This window comes from Pogoniulus pusillus, chromosome 3, assembly GCF_015220805.1.
Source record: "Pogoniulus pusillus isolate bPogPus1 chromosome 3, bPogPus1.pri, whole genome shotgun sequence".
Taxonomy (NCBI): Eukaryota; Metazoa; Chordata; class Aves; order Piciformes; family Lybiidae; genus Pogoniulus; species Pogoniulus pusillus.
Window position 1 is genome coordinate 6,024,682 of NC_087266.1, and position 24,238 is coordinate 6,048,919.

The following is a 24,238-nucleotide window of genomic DNA, read 5'->3' on the forward strand; positions in this document are numbered from 1 at the left end:
TATTTCTAATGTTCTATTAGTAATTTTTAGCACTCTGAGAAAGTCATACATGCTTTTGTGCAGTGGTGTGTACATACCCTTGCTCTACTTCCAGCTATACTTAGTTTGTAATTAATTCAAGCTAATTCATCCATGAGGTTGATATGTGCTGGAAAAGGCTGAGTGTGTCTCTGTGAATTGTTTGAAGCATGTGGAGATTTGAGTCAGTGTAGAATTGCGTGGCCCAAACTGACCTAAACTAAATGTAGGTTGAATTTGTCTTGCTGTCTCTGGCCTTTGATTAACTTCTGCTTTTTGTGTCATTTTTTAATATAGTGCACTGCAATAGATACTGCACTGGATTTTGTAGCAGTAACCTAAAATCAGTAGGGTCTGTGCGTTCTCAAGGGTCCAGTGGTTAACATGACCTCTTGAAAATAGGCATTTGTAGCACAATGCATCATTTTGAGCCATCAAATGCCATTGTTAACCATAAATACTTCTTGGTCTAGTTTTTACTGCTGTGCATACAGAACAGTGTACACAAGTACACAGTGTACTTCAAGTACACAAGCCACAATGACAGCTTTATTCAGCTTTGTTATGAAGTCCGTTCTGAAATGAGTTGGGAGACAGCATAAAGTGTACAAGTCAATAGTTACTTATCTGTAGACTTAAAGCCTTTGTGATTGGAGACAATGACACTTGTAGGTCTGTTTCACTGCATTCAAAAGGTGTAGGGCTTAAAGCTGAGAGAAGCAGACAGCTTAGTACCTCTGATGAAAAGTGGAAATGGAAATTATTTGGTTTATGTTTTCTGGGAGCTTAATTACTACGAAGCTTCAGTTCTTTAAAATGAGATGTATCTCAAATCTATTTTTCAACAACCCTTCTTTGCAATTTTAAGGATTTGGGGGTTTTAATATCTAAAATTGATTGGTATATTCCTTTGCAAAATTACTCTTAAAAGTTCAGCCACGACAAAGGTGTTATTATCCTGGCAGTACAAAGTGCGCCAATGGATAACTGGAGAGAAAAGACTGCTTTCTTTTAGAACCTTTTATGCATTGCTTTAGGCATTATGTGCTCTAGTTTATGTAAGAAGGGGTTTTCACACTGTGTTAACTTTTGTATAAGATTCAAATAGCTGCTGTATGCCCTTTTTGTCTACATTAATATAAGTGAATCTGAATTAACATCAGTTCACATTAATAAAAATGCAAAATTAGCCATTTTCATTTTCTTCTACACTCCTTGATGGTTGTCTAGGTTCTAGTTTAAAATCCCCAGAGACTCAGACATAGTTAACAGAACCAATAACAATGTTTAGGATGCCTTTATCTTTCCCCCCCTTTTTTCAAAGAAAGAGAATTAGATGTAGAGAGGAAAAGGTAAACCACACCCAAATAAATAGTCTCCCTTTGATTTGGAAGTTAAAAGAGAACACTTTAACAACGAGTAAAAGGTATTTGAGGTAGGGGAGTTACAAAAAGGTATAGGAAAGGGAAAACAAGATACAAAATATATGCACAAGCAGATTGGCAACGGGTTTGTCCCCTCGTGGATTGATGGCCACGTGGTAAAACAAAGAGCAGAAGGAACAGGAAGGTGATGCTGGCAAGCAGGGAGGCACGGCAAGAAAGAACGAAACATGAAGTTCCTCTGCTGTTTTAGGGAGCTAGACAGGAAGCGGTGGTGGCCTAACCACTACACCTGGAGAAAGGGTTGGACCCACCCCCAGGGAGGAATGAGAAGGACCTGAGGTCATGGTCAAATCCACTTTCTCAGGAAGGTTAACCCTCTACAATGGTCTACGCTGTAAAATGTACACACCTTCAACAAAGTTATAGTAAATGTTTTGAAGCAAAGTTCCTGCTGTTGGAAGCTGTGAATGTTGACTCTCTTACAATGTGACTCACTTCTAATCCACATTTCTCATCCTAAAAGCCCATTCTAACACAGTGGTCTGGTGAATCAGCCTCAATGTTAAATTCTATTTGTATTCAGTATTTAGATGACTTAGCTTTCTGCATATAGTAGCAAACCTAAATATACCACATATATTTGTTTTCCAGATCTTAAATATCCCAGCTCTCATAACATTCTACAGGAGATGTATTTAATTTGAGGGTAACAGAATGTTAAGATGCCTGCACACAATAAATTTACTCTTTGTAATTATTATTAATGCAAACAAATTACAATAGAAATGTCCTTCTTTTTTTTCTTATCCTACATTAATATTCAATCAGCTTAGGAGTGATTTATGCTTGTAAGTTGTTCTGCATAAAGATGGTGATAGTTTAAAACTTGGAATTCTTTTTAGTTATAAGTTATTTGTGCTATGTGGTGTTTTATGTTGGGCAGGCAGAAAGCTTCCCTTTATTGGATTTTGGCAAGTATGATTGTTTCATTCTTTGTACAGCTTAATAGGGCAGTAGTGTGGTCATAACAAAATTAATCTTGTGTAATGTCCAAGTTCAGGACTTGAATTTTGCAAAGGTGAGCACAACACACTGAGTTTATCTTGAAACTACTGAGCTAAAATCATTTCTCAAATCATGTGCAGCATACAGATTTGATTAGTATTCTGATTTCACCATCATGTTCCTCTTAGAATCATAGAATCAACCAGGTTGAAAGAGACCTCCAAGATCATCTGGTTCAACCTATCACCCTGCCCTATCCAATCAAGTAGACCATGGCAATAAGTGCCTCAGCCAGGCTTTTCTTGAAGACCCCCAGGGACAGTACCTCCACCACCTTCCTAGGCAGCCCATTCCAATGGCAAATCACTCTCTCTGTGAAGAACTTCTTCCTAACATCCAGCCTATACCTACCCTGGCACAACTTGAGACTGTGTCCCCTTGTTCTATTGCTGGTTACCTGGGAGAAGAGGCTTTGATAGAAGCAGATTGTGATTGCCTTAATAGTGCTCTTTCATAGAATCAACCAGGTTGGAAGAGACCTCCAAGATCATCCCAGTTCAACCTAGCACCAGTCCAACCTATCACCAACCCTAGCCAATCAACTACACCATGGCACTAAGTGCCTCAGCCAGGCTTTTCTTGAACACCCCCAGGGATGGTGACTCCACCACCTCCCTGGGCAGCCCATTCCAATGGCAAATCACTATCTCTGGCAACAACTTCCTCCTAACAGCCATCCTATATGTCCTCTGGCACAACTTGGGACTATGCCCCCTTCTTCTGTTGCTGGTTGCCTGGCAGAAGAGATCGACCCCCACCTGGCTACAGCCTCCCTTTAGGTAGTTGTAGACAGCAATGAGGTCTGCCCTGAGCCTCCTCTTCTGCAGGCTGCACACCCCCAGCTCCCTCAGCCTCTCCTCACAGGGCTGTGTTCCAGGCCTTTCACTAGCTTCATTGCCCTTCACCAGCTTTGTTAATCCCTGTGGACAACATTTACATCAATTTTCTTTCCTTGAGCTTGTGAGGAGGAGCAGAAAACCACTTTAATTTTTGTCTCAGCCTTTCAGATTATCTTTTTTTTTCTGCAGCAAAATTAATTGGACATGAGGGAGCTGTTCTGCTACGCTTTTAGTTATGGAGTGCAGAGGACTGTGGCTCTCTGCCCATACATACACTGAAGAGGTTGCAAGATTTTAAGAGAAATAGTGAACATTTCTTCTGATAAAAAAATGCTTGTAAAGCAAGTGATTCACACATAAAAATCTTGTCCTGTGGAATACAGGAATATTTATTTTCAAATGTACCTATGCTTTATTTACACATGCAAGTAGTTTCTTTACCTTTTCGGGTCAGCTTTCTCCTGCAGATGTAAGTACATCCACAGATGAATGAATGTAACATCAGTTACACTAGTACAAGCCCAATGACACCAATGGGATTGCACCAGTGCTACTGAGAAGACAGTTCAGCCTTCAATTCTTTTGCTAGAGTTAATACAGGAGAGGAAAAGAACCCAAGGCTTAGTTAATTGCTTGGGGTTTGTTCATAATCCAGTGGGTGAGAAAGCAGGGAAGAGAGTATGGGAATTACAGTATCACACAGTATCACAGTATCATCAGGGTTGGAAGAGACCTCACGGATCATCAAGTCCAACCCTTTACCACAGAGCTCAAGGCTAGACCATGGCACCAAGTGCCACGTCCAATCCTGCCTTGAACAGCTCCAGGGACGACGACTCCACCACCTCCCCGGGCAGCCCATTCCAGTGTCCAATGACTCTCTCAGTGAAGAACTTTCTCCTCACCTCCAGCCTAAATTTCCCCTGGTGCAGCCTGAGGCTGTGTCGTCTTGTTCTGGTGCTGGCCACCTGAGAGAAGAGAGCAACCTCCTCCTGGCCACAACCACCCCTCAGGTGGTTGTAGAATTGTAACTCTCAAGGTTAAGGGAGACAGTTTTAGTCACAAAAATAAAAGTTAGAGAACATTGTCATTTATCAGATAGCAAAAGTTTAGATTATGTTGGTCGTATATCTTGTTAACAGCTACTGAATGAAAATCACAGAGAAACATGGAATTTGCAAGCTGTCCTGTACTGTGCCATATCCAAAGTCTTAAGGGTGGCCCTTGTTTCTTTTTTACACACTTTTTGACATGTCACTTGCTGAGGAGGACACAGAGTACCTGTGTTTGCAACTTCTGTGCTTTCACACCTTGAATGCTGTGCTCAGTTTTGGGCACCTCGATACATGAGGGGCATTGAGTTGCTGGAGTGGGTGCAAAAAGCAACTAAGCTGGTGAGGGGCCTAGAGAATGAATCTGATGATGAGATGTGCTAGTTTGAAGCTAGCTAGAATGTTTTGGTGAGAAGGATTAGATCACAGGCTGTGAAAGAGAAACAGTGGTGAAGTCTACTTCACTCATGGGCTTGCTGAGAGATATAAGAGCAAGAATCCAAACAGAGATAAGGGAGTCACTCTTTATCCGGGCTGTGGGCTGCTTTTCTCTCTCTAACCTCACCTTCAGTCTCTCTGGTTAATCCACTTTGCTTCCTAACTCCCCTGGCTGACCCTCCATTCTTCCTTGGGGCACAAGGCAATGTCTGGGGTAAGGTAGGGGAGTGGGAGCAGGTGGAAGGGTGGTGGGGAGCCCCTCCTGGGGACTCAGGTTTCTGGGAGGGCTGTTGTGTTTCTGTATTACTTTTTACCTTGTCTATTTCTGTCTACAGCTGTATGTACTGTAAATATCTGCTTGTATATTGTGCTAAGCTGTAAATATAAAGCTTCATTCCATTTCCAGAGCTGGCTGAGTCTGGTGTGGGTGATTTGCAAAGTGTGGGGGGGGAGCAGCTGAGGGAACTGGGACAGTTTAGTTTGAGGAAGAGGAGGCTGAAGATAGACTGTATCATCCTCTACAATTACCAGAAAAGATAATGAAGAGAGGTAAGTATTGGTCTCTTCTCATAGGCAATTGGTGATAGAGCAAGAGGCAACAGCCTCAGGCTGCACCAGGGGAAATTTGGGCTGGACATTAGGAAAGATTTTTTTTCCCCTGAAAGAGTGGTCAGGCATTGGAACAGGCTGTCCAGGCAGGTGGTGGAGTCACCATACATAGAGGTATTTAAAGGTCATTTAGATGTGGCACTTGGTGATAGAGTTTAGTCGTTAAGTAGGGTTGATGGTTGGACCTGATTATCTCAAGGGTCTTTTCCAACCTGAATGATTCTGTGATTATTAAAGAAGTGGAGCCTGCCCATTATGTATGTTCTGTGTATTTCATTATGTGATGGCAGTCAACTACACAATCACAGAAACATCCAGGTTGGAAAAAAAACCTCAGGATCATCAAGTCCAACCTGTAACTCTACAAGAATTACCTTAAACCGTATCCCTAAGCACCACATCCAAAAAACCCTTCAACACATCCAGGGTGGGTGACTCCACCACCTCCCTGGGCAGCTCACCACTCTCTCCATGAAACACCTTTTCCTAATATCCAGTCTACAGCTACCCAATGACTTGAGGCCATTCCCCTTTGTTCTGTCTCCAGTTACCCATAAGAGACCAGCACCAGCCTCTCCACAACATCCTTTCACATAGTTGTGGACAGCAACGAGGCCTCCCCTCAGCAAATCACTGTTGTTATTTCCTTGCCTAAAATGTTAGCATGATTCTAATTTCTCCCTACAACTGAGAGGAAATTTTATCCTAAGTGTTTAAAGGAATCCAACTTAACCTGCAGTTTATGTGTTAATTTCTGCCTTGTAAACAATTCAGCTAGAGCTACCAAGCTTTAACCTAAAATCATGCAAATTACAGTGTTCAGTAGTATTAAAATAACCTGGTAAACCCCAAATTGCAACTGTTTCATAATCTTTGTCGATGATATAAGGTCAAATCAAGCAAGAGCAATCTTCCATTTTTGTGTATCTTGTGCATAGAATGAAGTACAAGCACAGGAAAATAGTTTTCAGAAATGTATTACCTGTTCTGACTGTTAAAAAGTTTGATGGATATTTGACACTGGAATGGAACAGAGCTATAGGAACCTGACAAATGGAGAGTTTATGAAAACTCATATGTTAGGGTGTCAGCAATGGCAGAAGCACAGAAGAGAATGGAAAGCAGAGTGGTGTAGTAAATGACCTGAATTGCACAAGGAAGAATGTAATTTTGTGGAAATGAGTGCATCTAGTTGTCTGGAATGCACAGTTCAAATGCCTGCACAGATGTGTATTGCAAATTCAAGATGCAGAGATATATTTTCAGAGTGCAAATCCTAAAAGTCTGAAGTATCTGTATATAGACAGTGAGCAGAAATAGGTTCCTAAAATGGAAGTGCTCTCCAAAGCTAAGGCACTCTCTCTTCATTCTGCTTCCCAGTGCCTAAAAACCCCTAGAAAGCCTAAAGAAGAGGAGGTTCCGAGGTGACCTTCTTGTGGCCTTTTAGTATCTGAAGAGGATCTACAAAAAAAATGAAAAAGACTTTTCAGGCTCTCAGGCAGTGACAGGACTAGGGGAGAATGGCGCAAAGCTGGAGATGGGTAGGTTCAGGTTGGATGTGAGGAGGAAGTTGTTGAGCATGAGAGTGGTGAGAGCCTGGAATGGGTTGCCCAGGGAGGTAGTGGAGGACCCATCCCTGGAGGTGTTTAAGGCTAGGCTGGATGAGGCTGTAGGCAGCCTGCTCTCAGGTAGGGTGTCCCTGCCCATGGCAAGGGGGCTGGAACTAGCTGATCCTTGTGGTCCCTTCCAACTCTGATTCTGTTGCCTCACTTGTATTTCTCTGTTAGACAGCTAATAGGATGATACATGTATTTCTCATAGTGGAAGTGAGAAGATTGAGTAAAGGAGCTGAAATTTGTGTTCTTTTGCTGCTCCTACTTTTGTACAGCTCAGAAGTGCTGCCTTAAACAGAATTCACATATGAGTATCATTTCATTTACATGTACTGTGAACTCCATTTGAAATTGTGATGTCTGCTTTGATCTGCTTCATGGATCATGCTTATGAAACTGGGAGTTTTGTGATGGGTCACTGTATCAAGCTCTTACGCACAAACATATGTAGACATTTTTCTTGTGTAGTGTGCCCAGCATCAGGTAAAACAATGTAGAGGTGATGCGAAATAGGAAGGTTCCCTGCTCTGGTGTGTGTGTGGGGGGTGGACTAGATGACCTTTCCATGTCCCTTCCAACCCCTAACATTCTGTGTGTGTGTGTGTAAAGAGCAGAGTGTTATCATGTAACATGTAAGCTACATAAAATAATAAGAATACCTAGGAGGAAAGCATCAAGATATTTGTGTTTTGAGTTGTAGAAAGTGTCAGAAATATGAAGACAAAACAACTAAAAAAGAACTAGAGGTCTAGGCTGGATGTTAGGAGGAAGTTCTTGGCAGAGAGAGTGCTTTGCTATTGGAATGGGCTGCCAAAGAAGGTGGTGGAGTCGCCATCCCTAGAGGTGTTCAAAAAAAGCCTGGCTGAGGCACTTAGTGCCATGGTCTAGTTTATTGGCCAGGGCTGGGTGCTAGTTTGGACTGTATGACTTTGGAGATCTCTTCCAACCTGATTGATTCTATGATAAATAGGTGGAAGGATTGTGAGCAGTGAGAGCAGCACATAGGGGAAACCAGAAGAGAAATCCTTATTTGGATGAGATTTTGAAATGATGGTTAAGCAGATGAAGCATACTAGTGAAAGAAATCAAGGTATATGAAGTGTATAAGTGACTTTATAAGAGTTATGGGAGAAGATTAAGTTAAACAATTAGAAAAGACGAGAAAATGGAAAACAAATTAGCAATGCTCCCTTGGATTACATGGGATTAGATAAAGTATGTTTAATTTGTTGTGTATCTGCAAGTGTCTATGTGTGAGCTAAAAGATAAGGACAGATTTTGAGGTAGGATGAAGAAAGAAACAGCTGAAAAAGATTTTAAAAGAATGGGGGTAAAAAAAAACAAACAACAATGGAAGCTGAAGTGGACACATGAGAATCATGGAATCAGTCAGGGTTGGAAGGGACCACAAAGATATCTAGTTCCAACTTCCTTCTGCCATGGGCAGGGACACTCTACCCTCGATCAGGCTGGCCACAGCCTCATCCAGCCTGGCCTTAAACACCTCCAGGGATGGGTCCTCCACCACCACCCTGGGCAACCCATTCCAGGATCTTAAGAAGTTATGATTAGTCTTAGGGAATGGTGTTGCAGGAAGGATACAGAAAATGTGATTTTGTTCTGAGCAAGACTTGAGAAATGAGGTAGGGATGGATATGAAATTGGAGAACCCAGAAGGCTCCTTTTTGTTTGTTTATATGCAGAGAAAAAGGAAACTTTCAGTGCTCTTGCAAAGCAATATCTAAAGGACATCAGCAGCTTTCCTTTGGCACTTAATGAAGAAATAACCTGAATCTGGAGATGGCAAAGGGCTAAATAAGGATCGCTCTTTGGTCTCACTGGTAAAACAGAAGATGTGAAGAGCTATTTAAAGCTTATGCTTTATAGCCTTCATCTTTCTGAAATGTAAAATGGACCATCTTAATTATGCAGTAAATTGGAATTTTCTAAATGACAAATACAGCCTAGGGTTACTTGTACAAAATGGAAGTCTTGTGTTCTGGTGAGGTTTGGGTGAGTGGGCAACTGGTGAAACCATATATGCATGTCTTTTGATTTTTAGTGTTGAACAGGATCAGATTTGGTTAAACAAACAAAAAAACACCACCAAATCTGCATGTTTCTATTGCAAACTAGAGCATAGATGAGGCACTTAGTGCCATGGTCTAGTTGACTGGCTAGGGCTGGGTGCTAGGTTGGACTGGATGATCTTGGAGGTCTCTTCCAGCCTGCTTGATTCTATGATTCTATGCATAAAAGAATAACATTTGCATGTTGAGTGAAAATCACTATCAGGATAGTTATCTTCCTGTGCTTAAAATAAAAATAGCATAAGCAGTCTTCTTAGAATCATAGAATGGTCTAGGTTGGAAGGGACCTCAAGGATCATCCAGCTCCAACCCCCTGCCATAGGCAGGGACACCCTCCACTAGAGCAGGTTCCTCAAGGCCTAATCCAACCTTCTTTTTTGAAGACATCTGGAAAACAATATTCAATGAAATCTAATTAAGATGGAGTTTGCCTGTAGTAAAAGTCTGCAGATGTTGTCATTTTTAGGCAAAACAATCTCTTCTTGAAAATTAGACAGCATAACAAACAGCTCTGATGACATAACATTTTTTGGAAAGAATAGGTGCAGTGGTTTTGAAAGATGATAGTTATGTTAATACAGTTACTGCCACTGTCATCATACAGCTTTGGTAATGAAAATTCATGTGATGACATCTTGAATTGAGGAGCCCAGAACTGGACACAGCACTCAAGGTGTGGCCTGACCAGTGCTGAGGACAGGGGCAGAATAACCTCCCTTGTCCTACTGGCCACACTGTTCCTAATACAGGCCAGGATGCCATTGGCTCTCCTGGCCACCTGTGCACACTGCTGGCTCATCTTCAGCTACTACCTACCAGTACTCCCAGGTCCCTTCCCTCCTGGCTGCTCTCCAGCCACTCTGTCCCTAGCCTATAACATTGCTTGGGGGTGTTGTGGCCAAATGTTTTTATCAGTATTTTTTTGGCTGTATTGTAACCTGCTGTGATGGTTTGGGCTCTTACCCGCCCCCCCCACACTTTGTATTTGCCCCAGCTAACTCAGACAGCCTCTAGGAATATAGATGAAGCAATTTATTTACAGCTAGCAAAATTTACAAGCAGCTATTTACAATATATACAGTTATATACAATTATATACAGAAATATACAAAGGATAAACAATACAGAAACACAACTCCCCTCCCAGAAACCAAGGTCCCCAGGAGGGGCTCTCAAACCACCTCAACACCTGCCCCCGGCCCTCTCAACCTTACCCCAGTTCTCAGGAAGAAGAGAGGTGCAGCCAAGAGGTTAGGGAGCAAGGTTAGTGGGAGCAAGGTTAATGAGATGTGACTAGGTCTGAAGGCAAAGGCAGAAGAAGAAAGACAAAAATGGAGAAAGTTCACTTCTTCTTCCCAGAGCTCTCAGCGAGACTGTGAGAGAAGTTGACATCAATTGTTTTCATTCCACTGCCTGTTATCTAGTTCTTTTACCAAAACATTCCAGCTTGCTTCTAACTAGCACACCTGCAGAAGTCCCTTTTATTAAGGGACTATTTCATCTGCTTATACTGTCCTTAAACTGCACTGCATGAGAGGAACTTGAAAATTTAAGTAGAGTTCTTAAGATAAAGAAGAAACAAATCTGGGTTTGTCAGACCCTTATTTTGGTGTTCTGTGCTCTTTATTTTAGGTTGTCCACAAAATAATATGCAAACATCTCTTTTCCCCATTCCTTATTTCTCACTGTCCTGAGAGAAAGTGTCATGTAAAGAGTAGTTCTTTCTTCTTAGAAAGATCACTGAACTCTCGTAGTAATTAGAGCTTTGCTAGGAAATCTCTCTTGAATGCTGGCATCTAGAGAATTGCCATTCATTACATCTCTTTCTTAAAGACATCTTCAAGTCTAAAATCAGGAGAGTTATCCAATCTAACAGGTGCAACCATAAATGAAAGGCAACAGTTACCCCACCTTTGCAAGTAGATGCTTTAAACATTGTGACTTAGCTGAATTATGGTAGTTTATTGTACAGGGCTGCAAGTTCACCACACTTCAGGCCGTGAACATAAAGAAGGTTGAAAGACTGAGAAGCCTTTTTGCATACAGAAGTGAATGTCAGCGATGCTGTTGCTGAACAACAGGGCAGCAGAGGCTCTTAAAGTTTTCCAAAGGTTTTGTGTAGCACTTATGCATTTTGTTCCTGAATGAGATGTATTTTGATTTCAAGCTATCTCCTTTGAAGAAGGGATATATTTGGTTGCATCCTCCCATAATCATCTGTACATCTGAGGGAGCTGGGTCTCTAGTTTGGAGGGGAGACTGAGGGATGACTTCATTAATGTTGGTAAATATGTAAAGGGTGAGTGCCAAGAGGAGAAAATCAAGCTCTTCTCCATGATGCCCAATGACAGGGTAAGGGATAACGAGTGGAGGAAATGTGAGAAAAAAATTCCCTGTGAGGGTGACAGAGCACTGGAACAGGCTGTCCACAGGAGTTGTGGAGTCTTCTGCTCTGGAGATATTCAAGACCCACCTGGATGCATGTCAGTGTGATCTGGCATAGGTGATACTGCTCTGTTAGGGGAGTTGGACTAGATGATCTTTTGAGGTCCTTTCCAAGCCCTAACATTCTGTGGTTTCTTATCCACTTCCTCTAGAGTCCTCTGGGCTTTTTATTGTGACAGGTGGTGCTGAGCACTTTATTCTCTGAAGAGGAGGACTGTGGTGTTTGAAGTCAAAGAGGGAAAGCTAACAGCAGTGTATCTCAACTTTGTGCTTTTGGAGACAGGGAGCAATTGAGTTTTGGCTTGTGGACATCTTAAAAGGTTGGGGCTTGTGGGAGCAGGTGTTGGCTATCATGCCATGAAGAGGGGATCTTCAGTGTTTGAAGTCAAAGAGGGAAAGTTAACAGCAATGTATCTCAACTTTGTGCTTTTGGAGACAGGGAGCAATTGAATTTTAGCTTGTGGACATCTTAAAATATTGGGCTTGTGGGAGCAGGTGTTGGCTATCATGCCATGAAGAGGGGGTCTTCAGTGTTTCAAGTCAAAGAGGGAAAGCTAACAGCAGTGTATCTCAACTTTGTGCTTTTGGAGACAGGGAGCAATTGAATTTTAGCTTGTGGACATCTTAAAATATTGGGCTTGTGGGAGCAGGTGTTGGCTATCATGCCATGTGTGTGCTGCCAGATACAGGCAGAGACAAGCCCAAAAAAGCAATTGGAGAAGCTGCTAATCCAGAGATCTGGCCTTTGCCTGGTGTGTAATTATAAAAGCTGCACAGCATTCTTTACAGCAGAACTTTGTTACCCAGCCTGTGGTTAGGAGTGATGCAGAGAAAACACATTTGAAGAAACTGAATCTCAGAATCACAGAATTGAACTTTACACTGTTTTAAGACTTCATTGGTATGTACTGTCAAGAAGCCCCAGGGACACAAGGCCCTGCAGGATGAGATGACCTGAGATTTCAAAGTGCCCATTTCTTCTCACTGAGCATACAAAGAGACAGATGACTACCTCACATTTCAGCATGATAAGCACAAAAATTTACTTGAGATTAAAAATACCTGGTGTGCTAAAATTGTGCTCCTGAAAGATGGGAAAGGATGTTCCCAAACTGACTTGGAAATGCTGATGACTCCTTTGGCTGTAGAGAAGAGAAAATGATGTGCCAATGTTTGGAATTCTTCATAGCTATCTAAAATTATACAGGCCACAGTAAGTTTTGTTTTGTCATCTTGCTGCAGTCAGACATAAAATCCCAGCTCAGAAAACTCATGTAAAAAGAGACATAGAAGCAGGTCCTCAATACATTCAAGAAGTGGAAGTTGCAGGTTTAGACAGCTTGTTTAGGTGTTTTGTTAGGTCAGAGGCTGTCAAGTTAAAATGAGCAAAAAAAAAAAAGAGGATATGTCCATATGCTGCTAAATGAGAGGATGGACAAGCCAGTTCCAGTGCTGGAATAATGATTCTCCTCCTGCTTAACTGTTGGCTCACTCTTTAGCTATTTGTTTCCAGCAGGTTCCAGACAGAAACAGCCTTAAGCACTGAGACTTGGCTGAAAATTGACTCTAATTTAGCAGTGTAGGTGCAGGCAGAGAGTCTAAATATGAAATAAAATGTAGCTATCAGTGAATGGTACTGCATACATCATCATTCCACCTGCTTCAGGTAGGTGCAATATCTTATTAGGTCCCTTACAAAATAACTACATTGGTGTTTTGAGCAAACCAGCAAGAAAAAGAGGGCAATGGACTGCAATGTGGATATATATCCTTAAATAAGAAAAATATTTGGATCAGGATCAGCTTTTTAATTCTTATCATTCCTGCTGCTATAGAACCTGGTAATGGATCTCTGTTATGATTAATGGGATTTTAATTTAAGACCTTTCTGGAATTGTGATTGTGGATGATAAAAGGACTCTGCAGATGATTATAATCGAGACTTTTGTGTCTGTGTGTGCAAATACAGACTGAGCATTCAGCTTGTGTTTTCTCCTTTCATCTTTATACAAAGGTTGCTCACTTCTCTTGTCCCTCTTTTTCCCATTTTACTGCACTAACAAGTTTTTAATGTGAAGGAAAAGTGATTATAAGCAGTGAAGCAAAGACAGCTTTATAGAGCAAGACTGAGCAATTGAAGACATAGATCAGAGCTATCCAACAACCTAAGATGAAAGAGAGGTCCATGAAAACAGAGACATATAGATAGCTTTGATTTCATTATAATTAGACAAGAAAGGACAAAAAATGGAATAGCTGTAAAGCTGTTTAAACCTACTAAGTTGCCTATATGAATAAAAGCATCTATGCAGAAAGCTTTAAAGTGGCAACATTGGACAGAAAATCACCCTATAGCAAAATTTTCGTTCATGTCTGGTTTTAGTATGATAATGAGATTGTAACAATGAAAAGAAACTGAAACAAACCCCCCAAAAACCTAAAAAAAAAAAGAAACAAACAACAAAAAAACCCAAAAGCCACCAAATATTACGTATGTACTAAATAGTTTCTTCATTGATTGTGTGGTTTTGTTCCATTGTTAGTTGTCACAGGCACTACAGACCCCTCCACATATCTAGAGACCACAGCAGACCCCTACATGTCTCTACAGAGCTCTACAGATCCAGAGAGACATCTACAGATTTCTAAAGACATCTGTGGACCCCTAAAGACCTCTAGAGACACTTGCAGGCACTGACAGAGCCCTAAAAATTGCCTCCTGACTGCTCCAGATCCATGCAGAGCTGGACAGAGCCTTACAGACCCATACAGACATCTACAGACCCTTCCAAACCTCTACAGACCCTATCAGATCCCCACAGATCTCTGTAGACACCCTGCAGACACCCACAGAGACCTCTACAGACCCTTGCCAACTACTAAAGACTTCTACAGACCACTGCAGACTCTCACAAACATCTACAGAATATGACAGACTCCTACGGACCTCTGCAGACCCTGACAGAGCTCTACAGAACCCTACAGACCCCTACAGACCCCCCCAGTCCCTTATTGACCTCTAAAGATCTTTCTCCTTTTGAATGTAGATTGTACAAATTGTATTTCTATTACTGATTTCATGGTTTATCAGATCTTGAATTGCAGACAAATTAAATAGTGGGTGGATTTTCCAGGAAGGTTTTATTTGGTAGAGAGATGCACCCAGTTCTAATATTCACAAGAGAAGGACTTCATTCCATTTGAAAGGTCTTGGCTAAAGAATTATTTCTATACAGTGTTTGCTGATTCCAGTTAGAAAGTTAATGCAAGAAAAGAATCATCTGGGAGGGGGAAGGAGTAATAAATGTTCTTGTTCTCAGAAAGGACAAATTTGTTCCTCCACGTCAGTTTTAATGTTTCACTTCAGTTTTGCTCTTAGATTTTAATTTTTTTTCATTCAGTAAAAGGCTGAGGGAGCTGGGGGTGTTTAGCCTGGAGAAGAGGAGGCTCAGGGGTGACCTCATTATTGTCTACAGCTACCTGAAGGGAGGTTGTAGCCAGGTGGGGGTTGGTCTCTTCTGCCAGGCAACCAGCAACAGAACAAGGGGACACAGTCTCAAGTTGTGGTGGGGGGAGGTCTAGGCTGGATGTTAGGAGGAAATCCTTGCCAGGGAGAGTGATTGGCATTGGAATGGGCTGCCCAGGGAGGTGGTGGAGTTGCCTTCCCTGGATGTGTTCAAACAAAGCCTGGCTGAGGCATTTAGTGCTGTGGTCCAGTTGATTGGCTAGGGCTGGGTGCCAGGTTGGGCTGGTTAATATTGGAGGTCTCTTCCAACCTGGTTGATTCTATGATTCTATGCTGATTAAAGTTATTTTCAGGAAATACCTTGTCCTCACAAAAACTAAACAGCCATGACTCATGTGCAATATGTATTACTTTTGATTAATTGATATTTTCTGTCAAAGAAAAACAACCAAAATGCTGACCAGCTGCAATTAAAGAACACTTTGAAAAGTTTCTGAGATTTTAACATTAGAAATATTTTCATTACTCTGCACTTCACAGTGTAGTCAGCTTCCATAGCATTCTCTGGTGTGGTACTCTACCCATTTAAGAGATGAGGAAACTAAGAAAAGGATGTTGAGTTGCCTAGAGGGACAGAAAAAAATCCATGTCACAGTGGAACAAGGTGTTGAAATACTGCACAAATCAGTGTCACGTCTTCTGCTGATAGATTTTTTTGTCCAGTGATATCCATTTTGGTGCTCTACATTTTGTAGCTTAATTCGTTTTGACACTGAAACTCAGCTTTAAGAATTGCATTAACATTCTGTACCTTTTTTCCATTCAGCTGTCTATTGCAGAGGTTTTCTGTCGTGTTCTTGCCCTGGGTTAATATAGTAAACAAGATATGTTTCAGTACATATATCAGGGAGTGATTTTTGCATAAGAGCAATGAATTTCCTGACTCTTTTGGTATTGCAAAGTAAATTGGAGATCGTAAGGCAATGAATAATTAATCTTTCTTCCATTATGTGAGAATAATCTTTAGAAACAGATTTTCTGCTCTGACATAGAACTATTACTTTGGAAACAGCAGTGAGAAGTTCTCGAACATTATCAAATATCAGGCATTGGTTATATGTGACTTAGTTATAGAATCACAGAATCTGTCAGGGTTGGAAGGGACCACAAGGATCATCTAGTTCCAACCCCCCTGCCGTGGACAGGGACACCCTAGACTAGATCAGGCTGGCCATAGCCTCATCCAGCCTGGCCTGAAACACCTCCAGGTATGGGGCCTCAACCTGGGCAACCCATTCCAGGCTCTCACCACTCTCATGCTCAACAACTTCCTCCTCACTTCCAGCCTGAATCTCCCCATCTCCAGCTCCTCTTCATTCCCCCTAGTCCTGTCCCTGTCTGATAACCTAAAAAGTCCCTCCCCAGCTGTGGTGGTTTGGCTGTTACCTGCCCCCCACACACTTTAAAAAGAACCCCAGCTAACTCAGCCGGACTCTGGGAATATAAATGAAGCTATTTAGAATCATAGAATCATAGAATCAGCCAGGTTGGAAGAGACCTCCAAGATCATCCAGTCCAACCTATCCCCCAGCCCTATCCAGTCAATTAGACCATGGCACTAAGTGCCTCATCCCGTCTTTTCTTGAAGACCCCCAGGGACGGTGCCTCCACCACCTCCCTGGGCAGCCCATTTATTTACAGCAGCACAATGTACAAGCAGATATTTACAATATATACAGTTATATACAGAAATATACATGGTAAAAGTAATACAGAAGCACAACTCCCCTCCCAGAAACCTGAGTCCGCAGGAGGGGGTCTCAACCACCCTTGCACCTTCCCCCTGCCCCTCTCAACCTTACCCCAAATCCTAGGAAGAAAAAGAGGTTCAGCCAAGAGGTTAAGGAACAAGGTTAGTGGCAGTGAGGTTAGGGAGATGTAGCTCAGTCTGAAACCAGAAGCAGAGTGAGAAGATGGCGAAAGTTATCTAATGTTTACTTTCTTGTTCCCATACCTCTCAGCGAGACTGTGAGGTAAGGAGACATAACCATTGTTTTTCTTTCACAGCCAGTTATCTACTTTCTCTCACCAAAACATTCTAGCCTGCTTCAAACTAGCACACCAGCTTTTTTTGTAGGCCCCCTTCAGATATTGAAAGGCCACAAGAAGGTCACCTTGGAGCCTCCCTTTCTCCAGTCTCAACAGCCCTAACTCTTTTAGTCTGTCCTCATAGCAGAGGTGCTCCAGCACTCTGATCATCCCAGTGGTTGTTCTCTGGACACACTCCAGCATCTCCACATCCTTCTTGTAATGGGGGCTCCAGAACTGGATGCAGTACTCCAGGTGGGGTCTCACAAGAGCAGAGTAGAGGGGGAGAATCACTTCCCTTGCCCTGCTGGCCACACTTCTCTTGATGCAGCCCGGGTTCTGCTTGGCCCTCTGGGCTGCAAGTGTGTACTGCATTATCCATTACTTTGGAGTTTTTCAAACTGAAATGTTACTGCTTTCAAATTTTGTAGACCTGATTGCATGCCATTCAACACAAAAAGGAGCTTCCTAGGTTATAATTTAGATAGCCTCATCTATGTGTTGAAAAATGTGCCTCAATAAACTGATCTTAGTGGTATATGTCTTCAATATCCTTTGGGAGTTGTCTTCCATGTGCACTGAAAGAATTTTCTGGTTTTCTTTAGGTCAATGGAACAGAAATTGAATATGAATTTGAAGAAATTACTTTGGAAAGGGTAAGTATAATTGATTTTCTTCTAGGAGAAAATATGCTCTATGGTGAAAATAATGCTGTTTGTTATGGAATTGAAAGTAAATATTTATAGCTTGAAAAAAATGTGTTCACTCTTGAACTATAAAAATGTCAGTGATACAACAGGTTAAGCCTTTCATGCTTTCAAGAAGCTTCAGGTGTAGCAGCTTGCAGACCACTATGCAGGATGCTGTTCTTCCTTATAACCATGTCAATACTCACCTCAGCATTTGATTTGGTTTACAAGATAAGCTGCACTTATCTGCATTTGGCATAGTTACAGAGGGGATTGCATAGAGGAAGCTTTTCTCTGGCACTGAATGCAAAAGGAATTCTGCAGTGCTCTGGTGGTACTGAGCTTCTAGTGAGACCAAGCTATCTCTCTGATTGGCATTGGAACGGGCTGCCCAGGGAGGTGGTGGAGGCATCATCCCTGGAGGTGTTCGGGAGGGGACTGGATGGGGCACTTAGTGCCATGGTCTAGTTGACTGGCTAGGGCTGGGTGCTAGGTTGGACTGGATGATCTTGGAGGTCTCTTCCAACTTGGTTGATTGTATGATTTTATGTTTACTGGAAGAAGCTTGTGTGACTTGGTACTTCCCTTTTAGCTTGTAAACTGCAATTGTGGCACTTAGTTCCATGATTTCCTTGCCTGTGTGCACAGTGGAAGATGTAGTTTTCTGCTATAAACCAAAACTTGCACATTCAAGTGACTATCCAAATGCTGTAGACCATGTCCATGTGTAAAGGATATGCTTATGAAGTCTGAATTACACGAGTTACAATTGGATCTGGTAGTGAAGGCTTTGAGAGTAGCATGGTGTAAAGGTAGCATGAAAAGAGAGAGATTTAAAATTTCTGCTGCTTCATCTTCCTGGATTTTGTCCTTTTTTTCTTGTCTTTTTTGTTATGTAACTGTTGTCTTTAGACTGCAGACTTTCTTTGCCACAAGATCCAGACCAGATGGGCTGCATATTGTGTGACAATGAAAGTCTAAGATCTGTCATGTGTCACAGTGCTTCCAAACGTTTCTAATGCGTTCAGCAAGGTTGCCACTGCTGAATTTCTTCAGTAGCCTCCTGGTAATATTACACTTTGTCATGTCAAAGCAAACACAGTTAGGCTTCTTTCTGTGTGAAATATTGAGTGCAAGGTTGCATTCACCAAGATGTGACTGATGCCATATGAACAAATACCTATAAGGTAGCAAGCTACCATTAAATCAGCTACTTAGGTTATACAATTCATTGCTCCTTTTCTGCATGCTGTATTTTTAATTGTCCGAGATAATGAATCCCATAACCATTCAAATTAAAGAGATACAAGTTTATGTTCTCACTGATTTGCTCTCTCAGGCAAATTGTGAAAGAGCAATGTATCTTTTAGCCATAACCACCCTCAGAACAGATAACATAGAATGTTGTAGGCACTTTTTAATCTACTGTGTCTCGGCTTATTTGCGCATCACTTGTTACTCGTTGGACAGAGTTTCCAAAGGTCACTGAACAGAACACATGCCTCCTGGGTGATATTTTGAAAACCACTTTATTTTTAACAGATGTGTAAGTTATCACTGTACATACTGCAGAGTGAATGCTGTTTGCATCTTCTGTACCTGGCTGATGCAGACATGTAGACATTCTTAATGCAATACAACATAATATCAGCTAAAAGGTGAACAACAACAGCAAAAAAAAGGAAAAGGTACAGATTTTAGTGGAGGGTATTTCATTTTTTTTCAGGATGTTGCTGAATCTGTGGCTTCTGATTATTGCTACTTGAAATGTTCTGTCACATGTATCAGTGTTTTGTCTCAAAGGCAGGGTACTGTGTCTGCTGGTTTTTGTGTGAGATATAAAACACAAGTGATTGCCTTTAGCTGTCATTTATGTTAAACTAAAAGCGTTTTCAGAAGAAAGACATTCTGCATGTTGATTACCCATTTTCTTCCACAAAACTGCTTTGAGAACCTAGACAGAAAATCCTCTCTCTGTATTCAATGGCAAAATCTGCAAAATATATTAATGTTGCTGCTGTAGGGAGATAAAAAATGAAAATGGAGTTTGCTCACATCAAATGGTTAGCAATAAACATTCCATTTTAGCCCAGTTATCCAAGTTAGAGAATTCTGCGTCCCCAAACCCATCAGTTATTTTCTTCATTGCATTTATCCACATTTTGCAATAGTCAATATAAAGAATTTTACAGGATAAATTGGTTGAAGGTGTGTTATGGCTTTTGTAGAATGGAAGTGGAGGTGCTAAAGTACTGAATGCTTTAGAGCATCTCTGAGTTCCTATAGACTTGGCAAGGTGTATTGGAAATCAATAATTTTTATGAATTATGGTTATTAATTCCTGTATGAATTTTAACTTTATTATTAATATTTTAAAATGGGGAAATTCCCTGAGATTCTTTGGATTTTCAGTCAACAGGAAGCAATTGCACAGAATTAAGCATTTTAAACAATCAGAACTTGGAAAACAGCAACACGAAAACAGGAAAAATTCTAACTATGCTTATGGAGCCTTGGCATTCCCTCCAGCAGATGTACTCAGATGGTCCCTGAATAAGGCTTCTTTATCAGACACTTTCAAACTCGTGATGGTGATCTCAGGGTAAAATACAAAAGATTTCAGGCAGAGTTGCTGCTGAGCCACTGCTGTTAGCTGCATACACCTGGCCGCCTGTAAGGAGCTGCAAACAAGGAGAGACAGGAAGGCTCCATGCAGACAAAGGTTGGTGCAGAAAGGTGCAGCTTCTAAGTCATCCCCCATTATATACTTCAGTTGAAAATCAAACTGGCCAATAGGCACTAGCACCATTGTTTTGGCCAATGAATTCAAAGCTTCATGCCTCTTTTGACCACACAGGCACGTTGAGAGCAGCACAAGACACCTGACACACGGTGCTAAGCCCCCTGGCCCTCAAGGCTTTGCTCATCCAGCTCAATTTCCCAGGGATTCCCTGCAACAGAACGAGGAGAGCAAGGGTTAAACTGGCCTGGCAGGATGTATGCCCTACCAGGACACAAGGACACCATTAATTTAATTTTAAGTGGTCTCTAGGTGACAGGGATTTGTAGGATGTGTTTCTGAAGAGTTGCTGGCTTAGATATGATCTTTGCCCCAGAATGAAAAGATAGCTCCACTCCTTATGGTGACACAGATCACTGTGTGCATGTTGGCAGAATGTGACCAGTGTGAACCCGGGGATCAGATAAGAAGAATAAAAGGAAACCCTGTTAAGGAACTGGGGGGAGTAGATAATGCTGAGCATCACTGAGCTGCCTGAGACTCAGCCCAGCATACTATGAAATGACTGCAAGGATACAGTGAGCTTGTGTAGAAAGCTTTTTTTTGTTATTTATGCTCTTTGACATAGAATCATAGAATCAGCCAGGCTGGAAGAGACCACCAAGATCATCCAGTCCAACCTGGCACCCAGCCCTGTCCAATCAACTAGACCGTGGCACCAAGTGCCTCATCCAGGCTTTTCTTGAACACCTCCAGGGATGGTGACTCCACCACCTCCCTGGGCAGCCCTTTCCAATGGCAAATCACTCCCTCTGGCAACAACTTCCTCCTAACATCTAGCTCCCCCAGCACAACTTGAGACTGTCCCCTCTCATTCTATTGCTGGTTGCTTGGCAGAAGAGACCAACCATAATACTGTGCATTTGTTTCTATTTCAAGTTATGTGTCCTAGTTTGCAGTCTAAACATACATTACATAGGGTATGGAGCATAAAAGGCTCCAGTGAGAGCTAGAAAGACCCCGAATTTGAGGTAGATCTACTTTAAAGCTGTGATCAATTCTGTTCCATGAGTTAAGGAATTTGTAAGTGTGCCTCTGCCAGCCAGCTCCTTAGTGTCATGCTCTTATCATTTAGCACTTCTGCAGTTGTGTAAGGTACAGTCATCAATCTCTGTGCCCACAAGGATCACTGTTAAATAAATGATCCTCATTTAGAACTCTCAGAAGAATCTACTTGAGCAACACATTGCACAGCTAGGAGAAATCAAATTCTCTTCTCTTTTTTGTTTTTAAAGACAACTTTAGTTCCTTCAGCTGCCTCAGAGAATGAGTTTCTCTGCTAACCTACAGGCATAAAATGCAGATCCAAGCATGGATTAAGACTTGGTGATTTAAAATAAACTGCACTGTCCAAATGATCACTTAACACAAAATTCCTTAAAACAAGCCATTACCTTGCTCTATCTAGGGTACTAAAGGCACCATAAAAAGGAAACTCTACATGAAATGACTCATATTAGTGTGGTGATGTTAGTCTTCCATTACTGCAAGACTTGAAAATCTGAGCTGGTGCTATCAGGAGACCAATTTGCCCTTGTAAATCAGTGGTCAGTGTAAGAGAGAACTGAAGAGACTGTGTGACAAATCCTAGCCTAACTTCTCTAAGCTGAAGGAAACTTAATTGATTGACTCCTTGGTAGAGTGCTGTGTTTAGAGACATATGCTGAAGAGGGAATTTTAATAGAAGTGAGAATTTGAATAGAAGTTGATGGAATATCAGCTAATACAAATAGTTACCTTGAAGAAGAGTATAGAAAACAGTAGGGTAACTTTATGATTCATGTTGGATTCATGCAGAGTTCAACATCTGAGTTCAGTTCTCAGTACTTTCTTGCTCATATAACCTGACCTATTCTTTAGATGTTAGAGAAAAAGAGGGCAGCAATGATTAGTAAAGATGTTTGCACAGAATCCTTTGATGCTTCAGCATGTATTTTCATTCTGTGCCTGTACAAAAGTAAAATTATACTACTTTTTGTAGAATAGACTGCTTAGAAAAAACAACTTCAGCACTGGGACTAAAGGCATCTTATTCCCACTGCATTTGCATTGTGAAATGACTGGCCTCAGTATCTGAACTGATTGAGCTCTGACTGAGAATTTTCCCAAGGTTGAAATATGTGTGAAGTGTCTGCCCCATCTCCAATACTGTGTTCAAGAAGAACCTCAGAGAACTCTTTAGAAGAGACCAGCACAGAGCCACAAAAATGAAAGGAATGAAACATTTTCCTTAGGAGGACAGACTGAGGAAGCTGGGGCTCTTTAGCTTGGGGAGGAGGAGACTGAGGGGTGATCTCATTCATGATTATAAATACATGAAGGGTGAGTGCCAGGAGGATGGAGCTAGGTTCTGCTCAGCTATGCCCTATGACAGGACAAGGGGCAATAAGTGGAAATTGAGGCATAAGAAGTTCCATGGAAACACGAGGAATAATTTTTTCACTGTGAGGGTGACAAAGCACTGGAACAGGCTGCCGAGAGGAGTTGTAGAGTCTCCCTCTCTGGAGATATTCAAGGCCTGTCTGGATGCATTCCAGTGTGATCTGATATAGAGGATCCTGCTCCAGCAAGGGGGGTGTTGGACTAGATGATCTTTTGAGGTCCCTTCCAACCCCTAACACTCTGTGATTCTTTTTCTTTTATACTCCTGTGGATTCTCTGACCTGTGATAACAATTCAGGTTGCACTGCAGAATGTCCTTGTTGATAATGATCCACATTGGTTTACAAAGTTTCAGGAATTTACTCTCTTCTTTTCCTCCTCCACTTTTCCAAATTTGGTTGGGCTTACTATAAACAAGGAGATACAGGCATGGTTTGTTCACATAATATAATTACTACCTTAGAAAATCAGGTTAAATATATTCCAACAGGAGTAAATGATTTGTTCTTGAGGAGTGTGCTGAGATAACACTGATGCCTTTTGCTCTGTATCCACCACACACTGTTCAGTAGAGAGACTGGAAATCTACTCTCTCTCACCTTTCCTTTGACTTGGTATTTCAGTGACATCAAGTGTCTTAAGAGGATTTGATTTTTCTAGTTCAAGAACTAGAAAGTAGAACTGTCCCATCCCTTGAAGTGCTCAAAGCCAGGCTGGATAGGGTTTTGGCCACCCTCGGCTAGTGTAGTCATCTCTGCCAATGGTAGGGCTGTTGGAATTTGAATTAATTGGGTTGGAATAGACCTTAAAGATTTTCTGTTAGTCTAAACTTAGAATCATAGAATCAAACAGGTTGGAAGAGACCTCCAAAATCATCCAGTCTAACCTAGCACCCAGCCCTAGTCAGTCAACTAGACCATGGCACTAAGTGCCTCAGCCAGGCTTTGCTTCAACACCTCCAGGGACACCAACTCCACCACCTCCCTGGGCAGCCCATTCCAATGCCAATCACTCTCTCTGCCAACAACTTCCTCCTAACACCCAGCCTAGACCTCCCCCACCACAATTTGAGACTTTGTCCCCTTGTTCTGTTGCTGGTTGCCTGGGAGAGAGACCAACCCCCACCTGGCTACAACTTCCTTTCAGGTAGTTGTAGACAGCAATGAGGTCACCCCTGAGGGCTGAGTTTCTACATCTCCACCAAATTCAAGAGTCCATTCAAACCTCAGGTAGGAAAAAAAAAAAGACAACAAATCTCA

The 24,238-nt window shown here is 41.8% G+C and overlaps 1 protein-coding gene across 23 annotated transcripts in view; it reads left to right on the top strand.

The window, feature by feature from the left end:
* Positions 1–24,238, top strand: part of DLG2 (discs large MAGUK scaffold protein 2) — a 1,415,634-nt gene that overhangs the window by 881,953 nt on the left and 509,443 nt on the right. For all 23 annotated transcript variants that reach the window (XM_064169211.1, XM_064169239.1, XM_064169248.1 and 20 more), the window contains one exon: positions 17,714–17,764. In XM_064169211.1, coding sequence (XP_064025281.1) covers positions 17,714–17,764 — 51 coding nt within the window. The remainder of the gene's footprint in view (positions 1–17,713; positions 17,765–24,238) is intronic.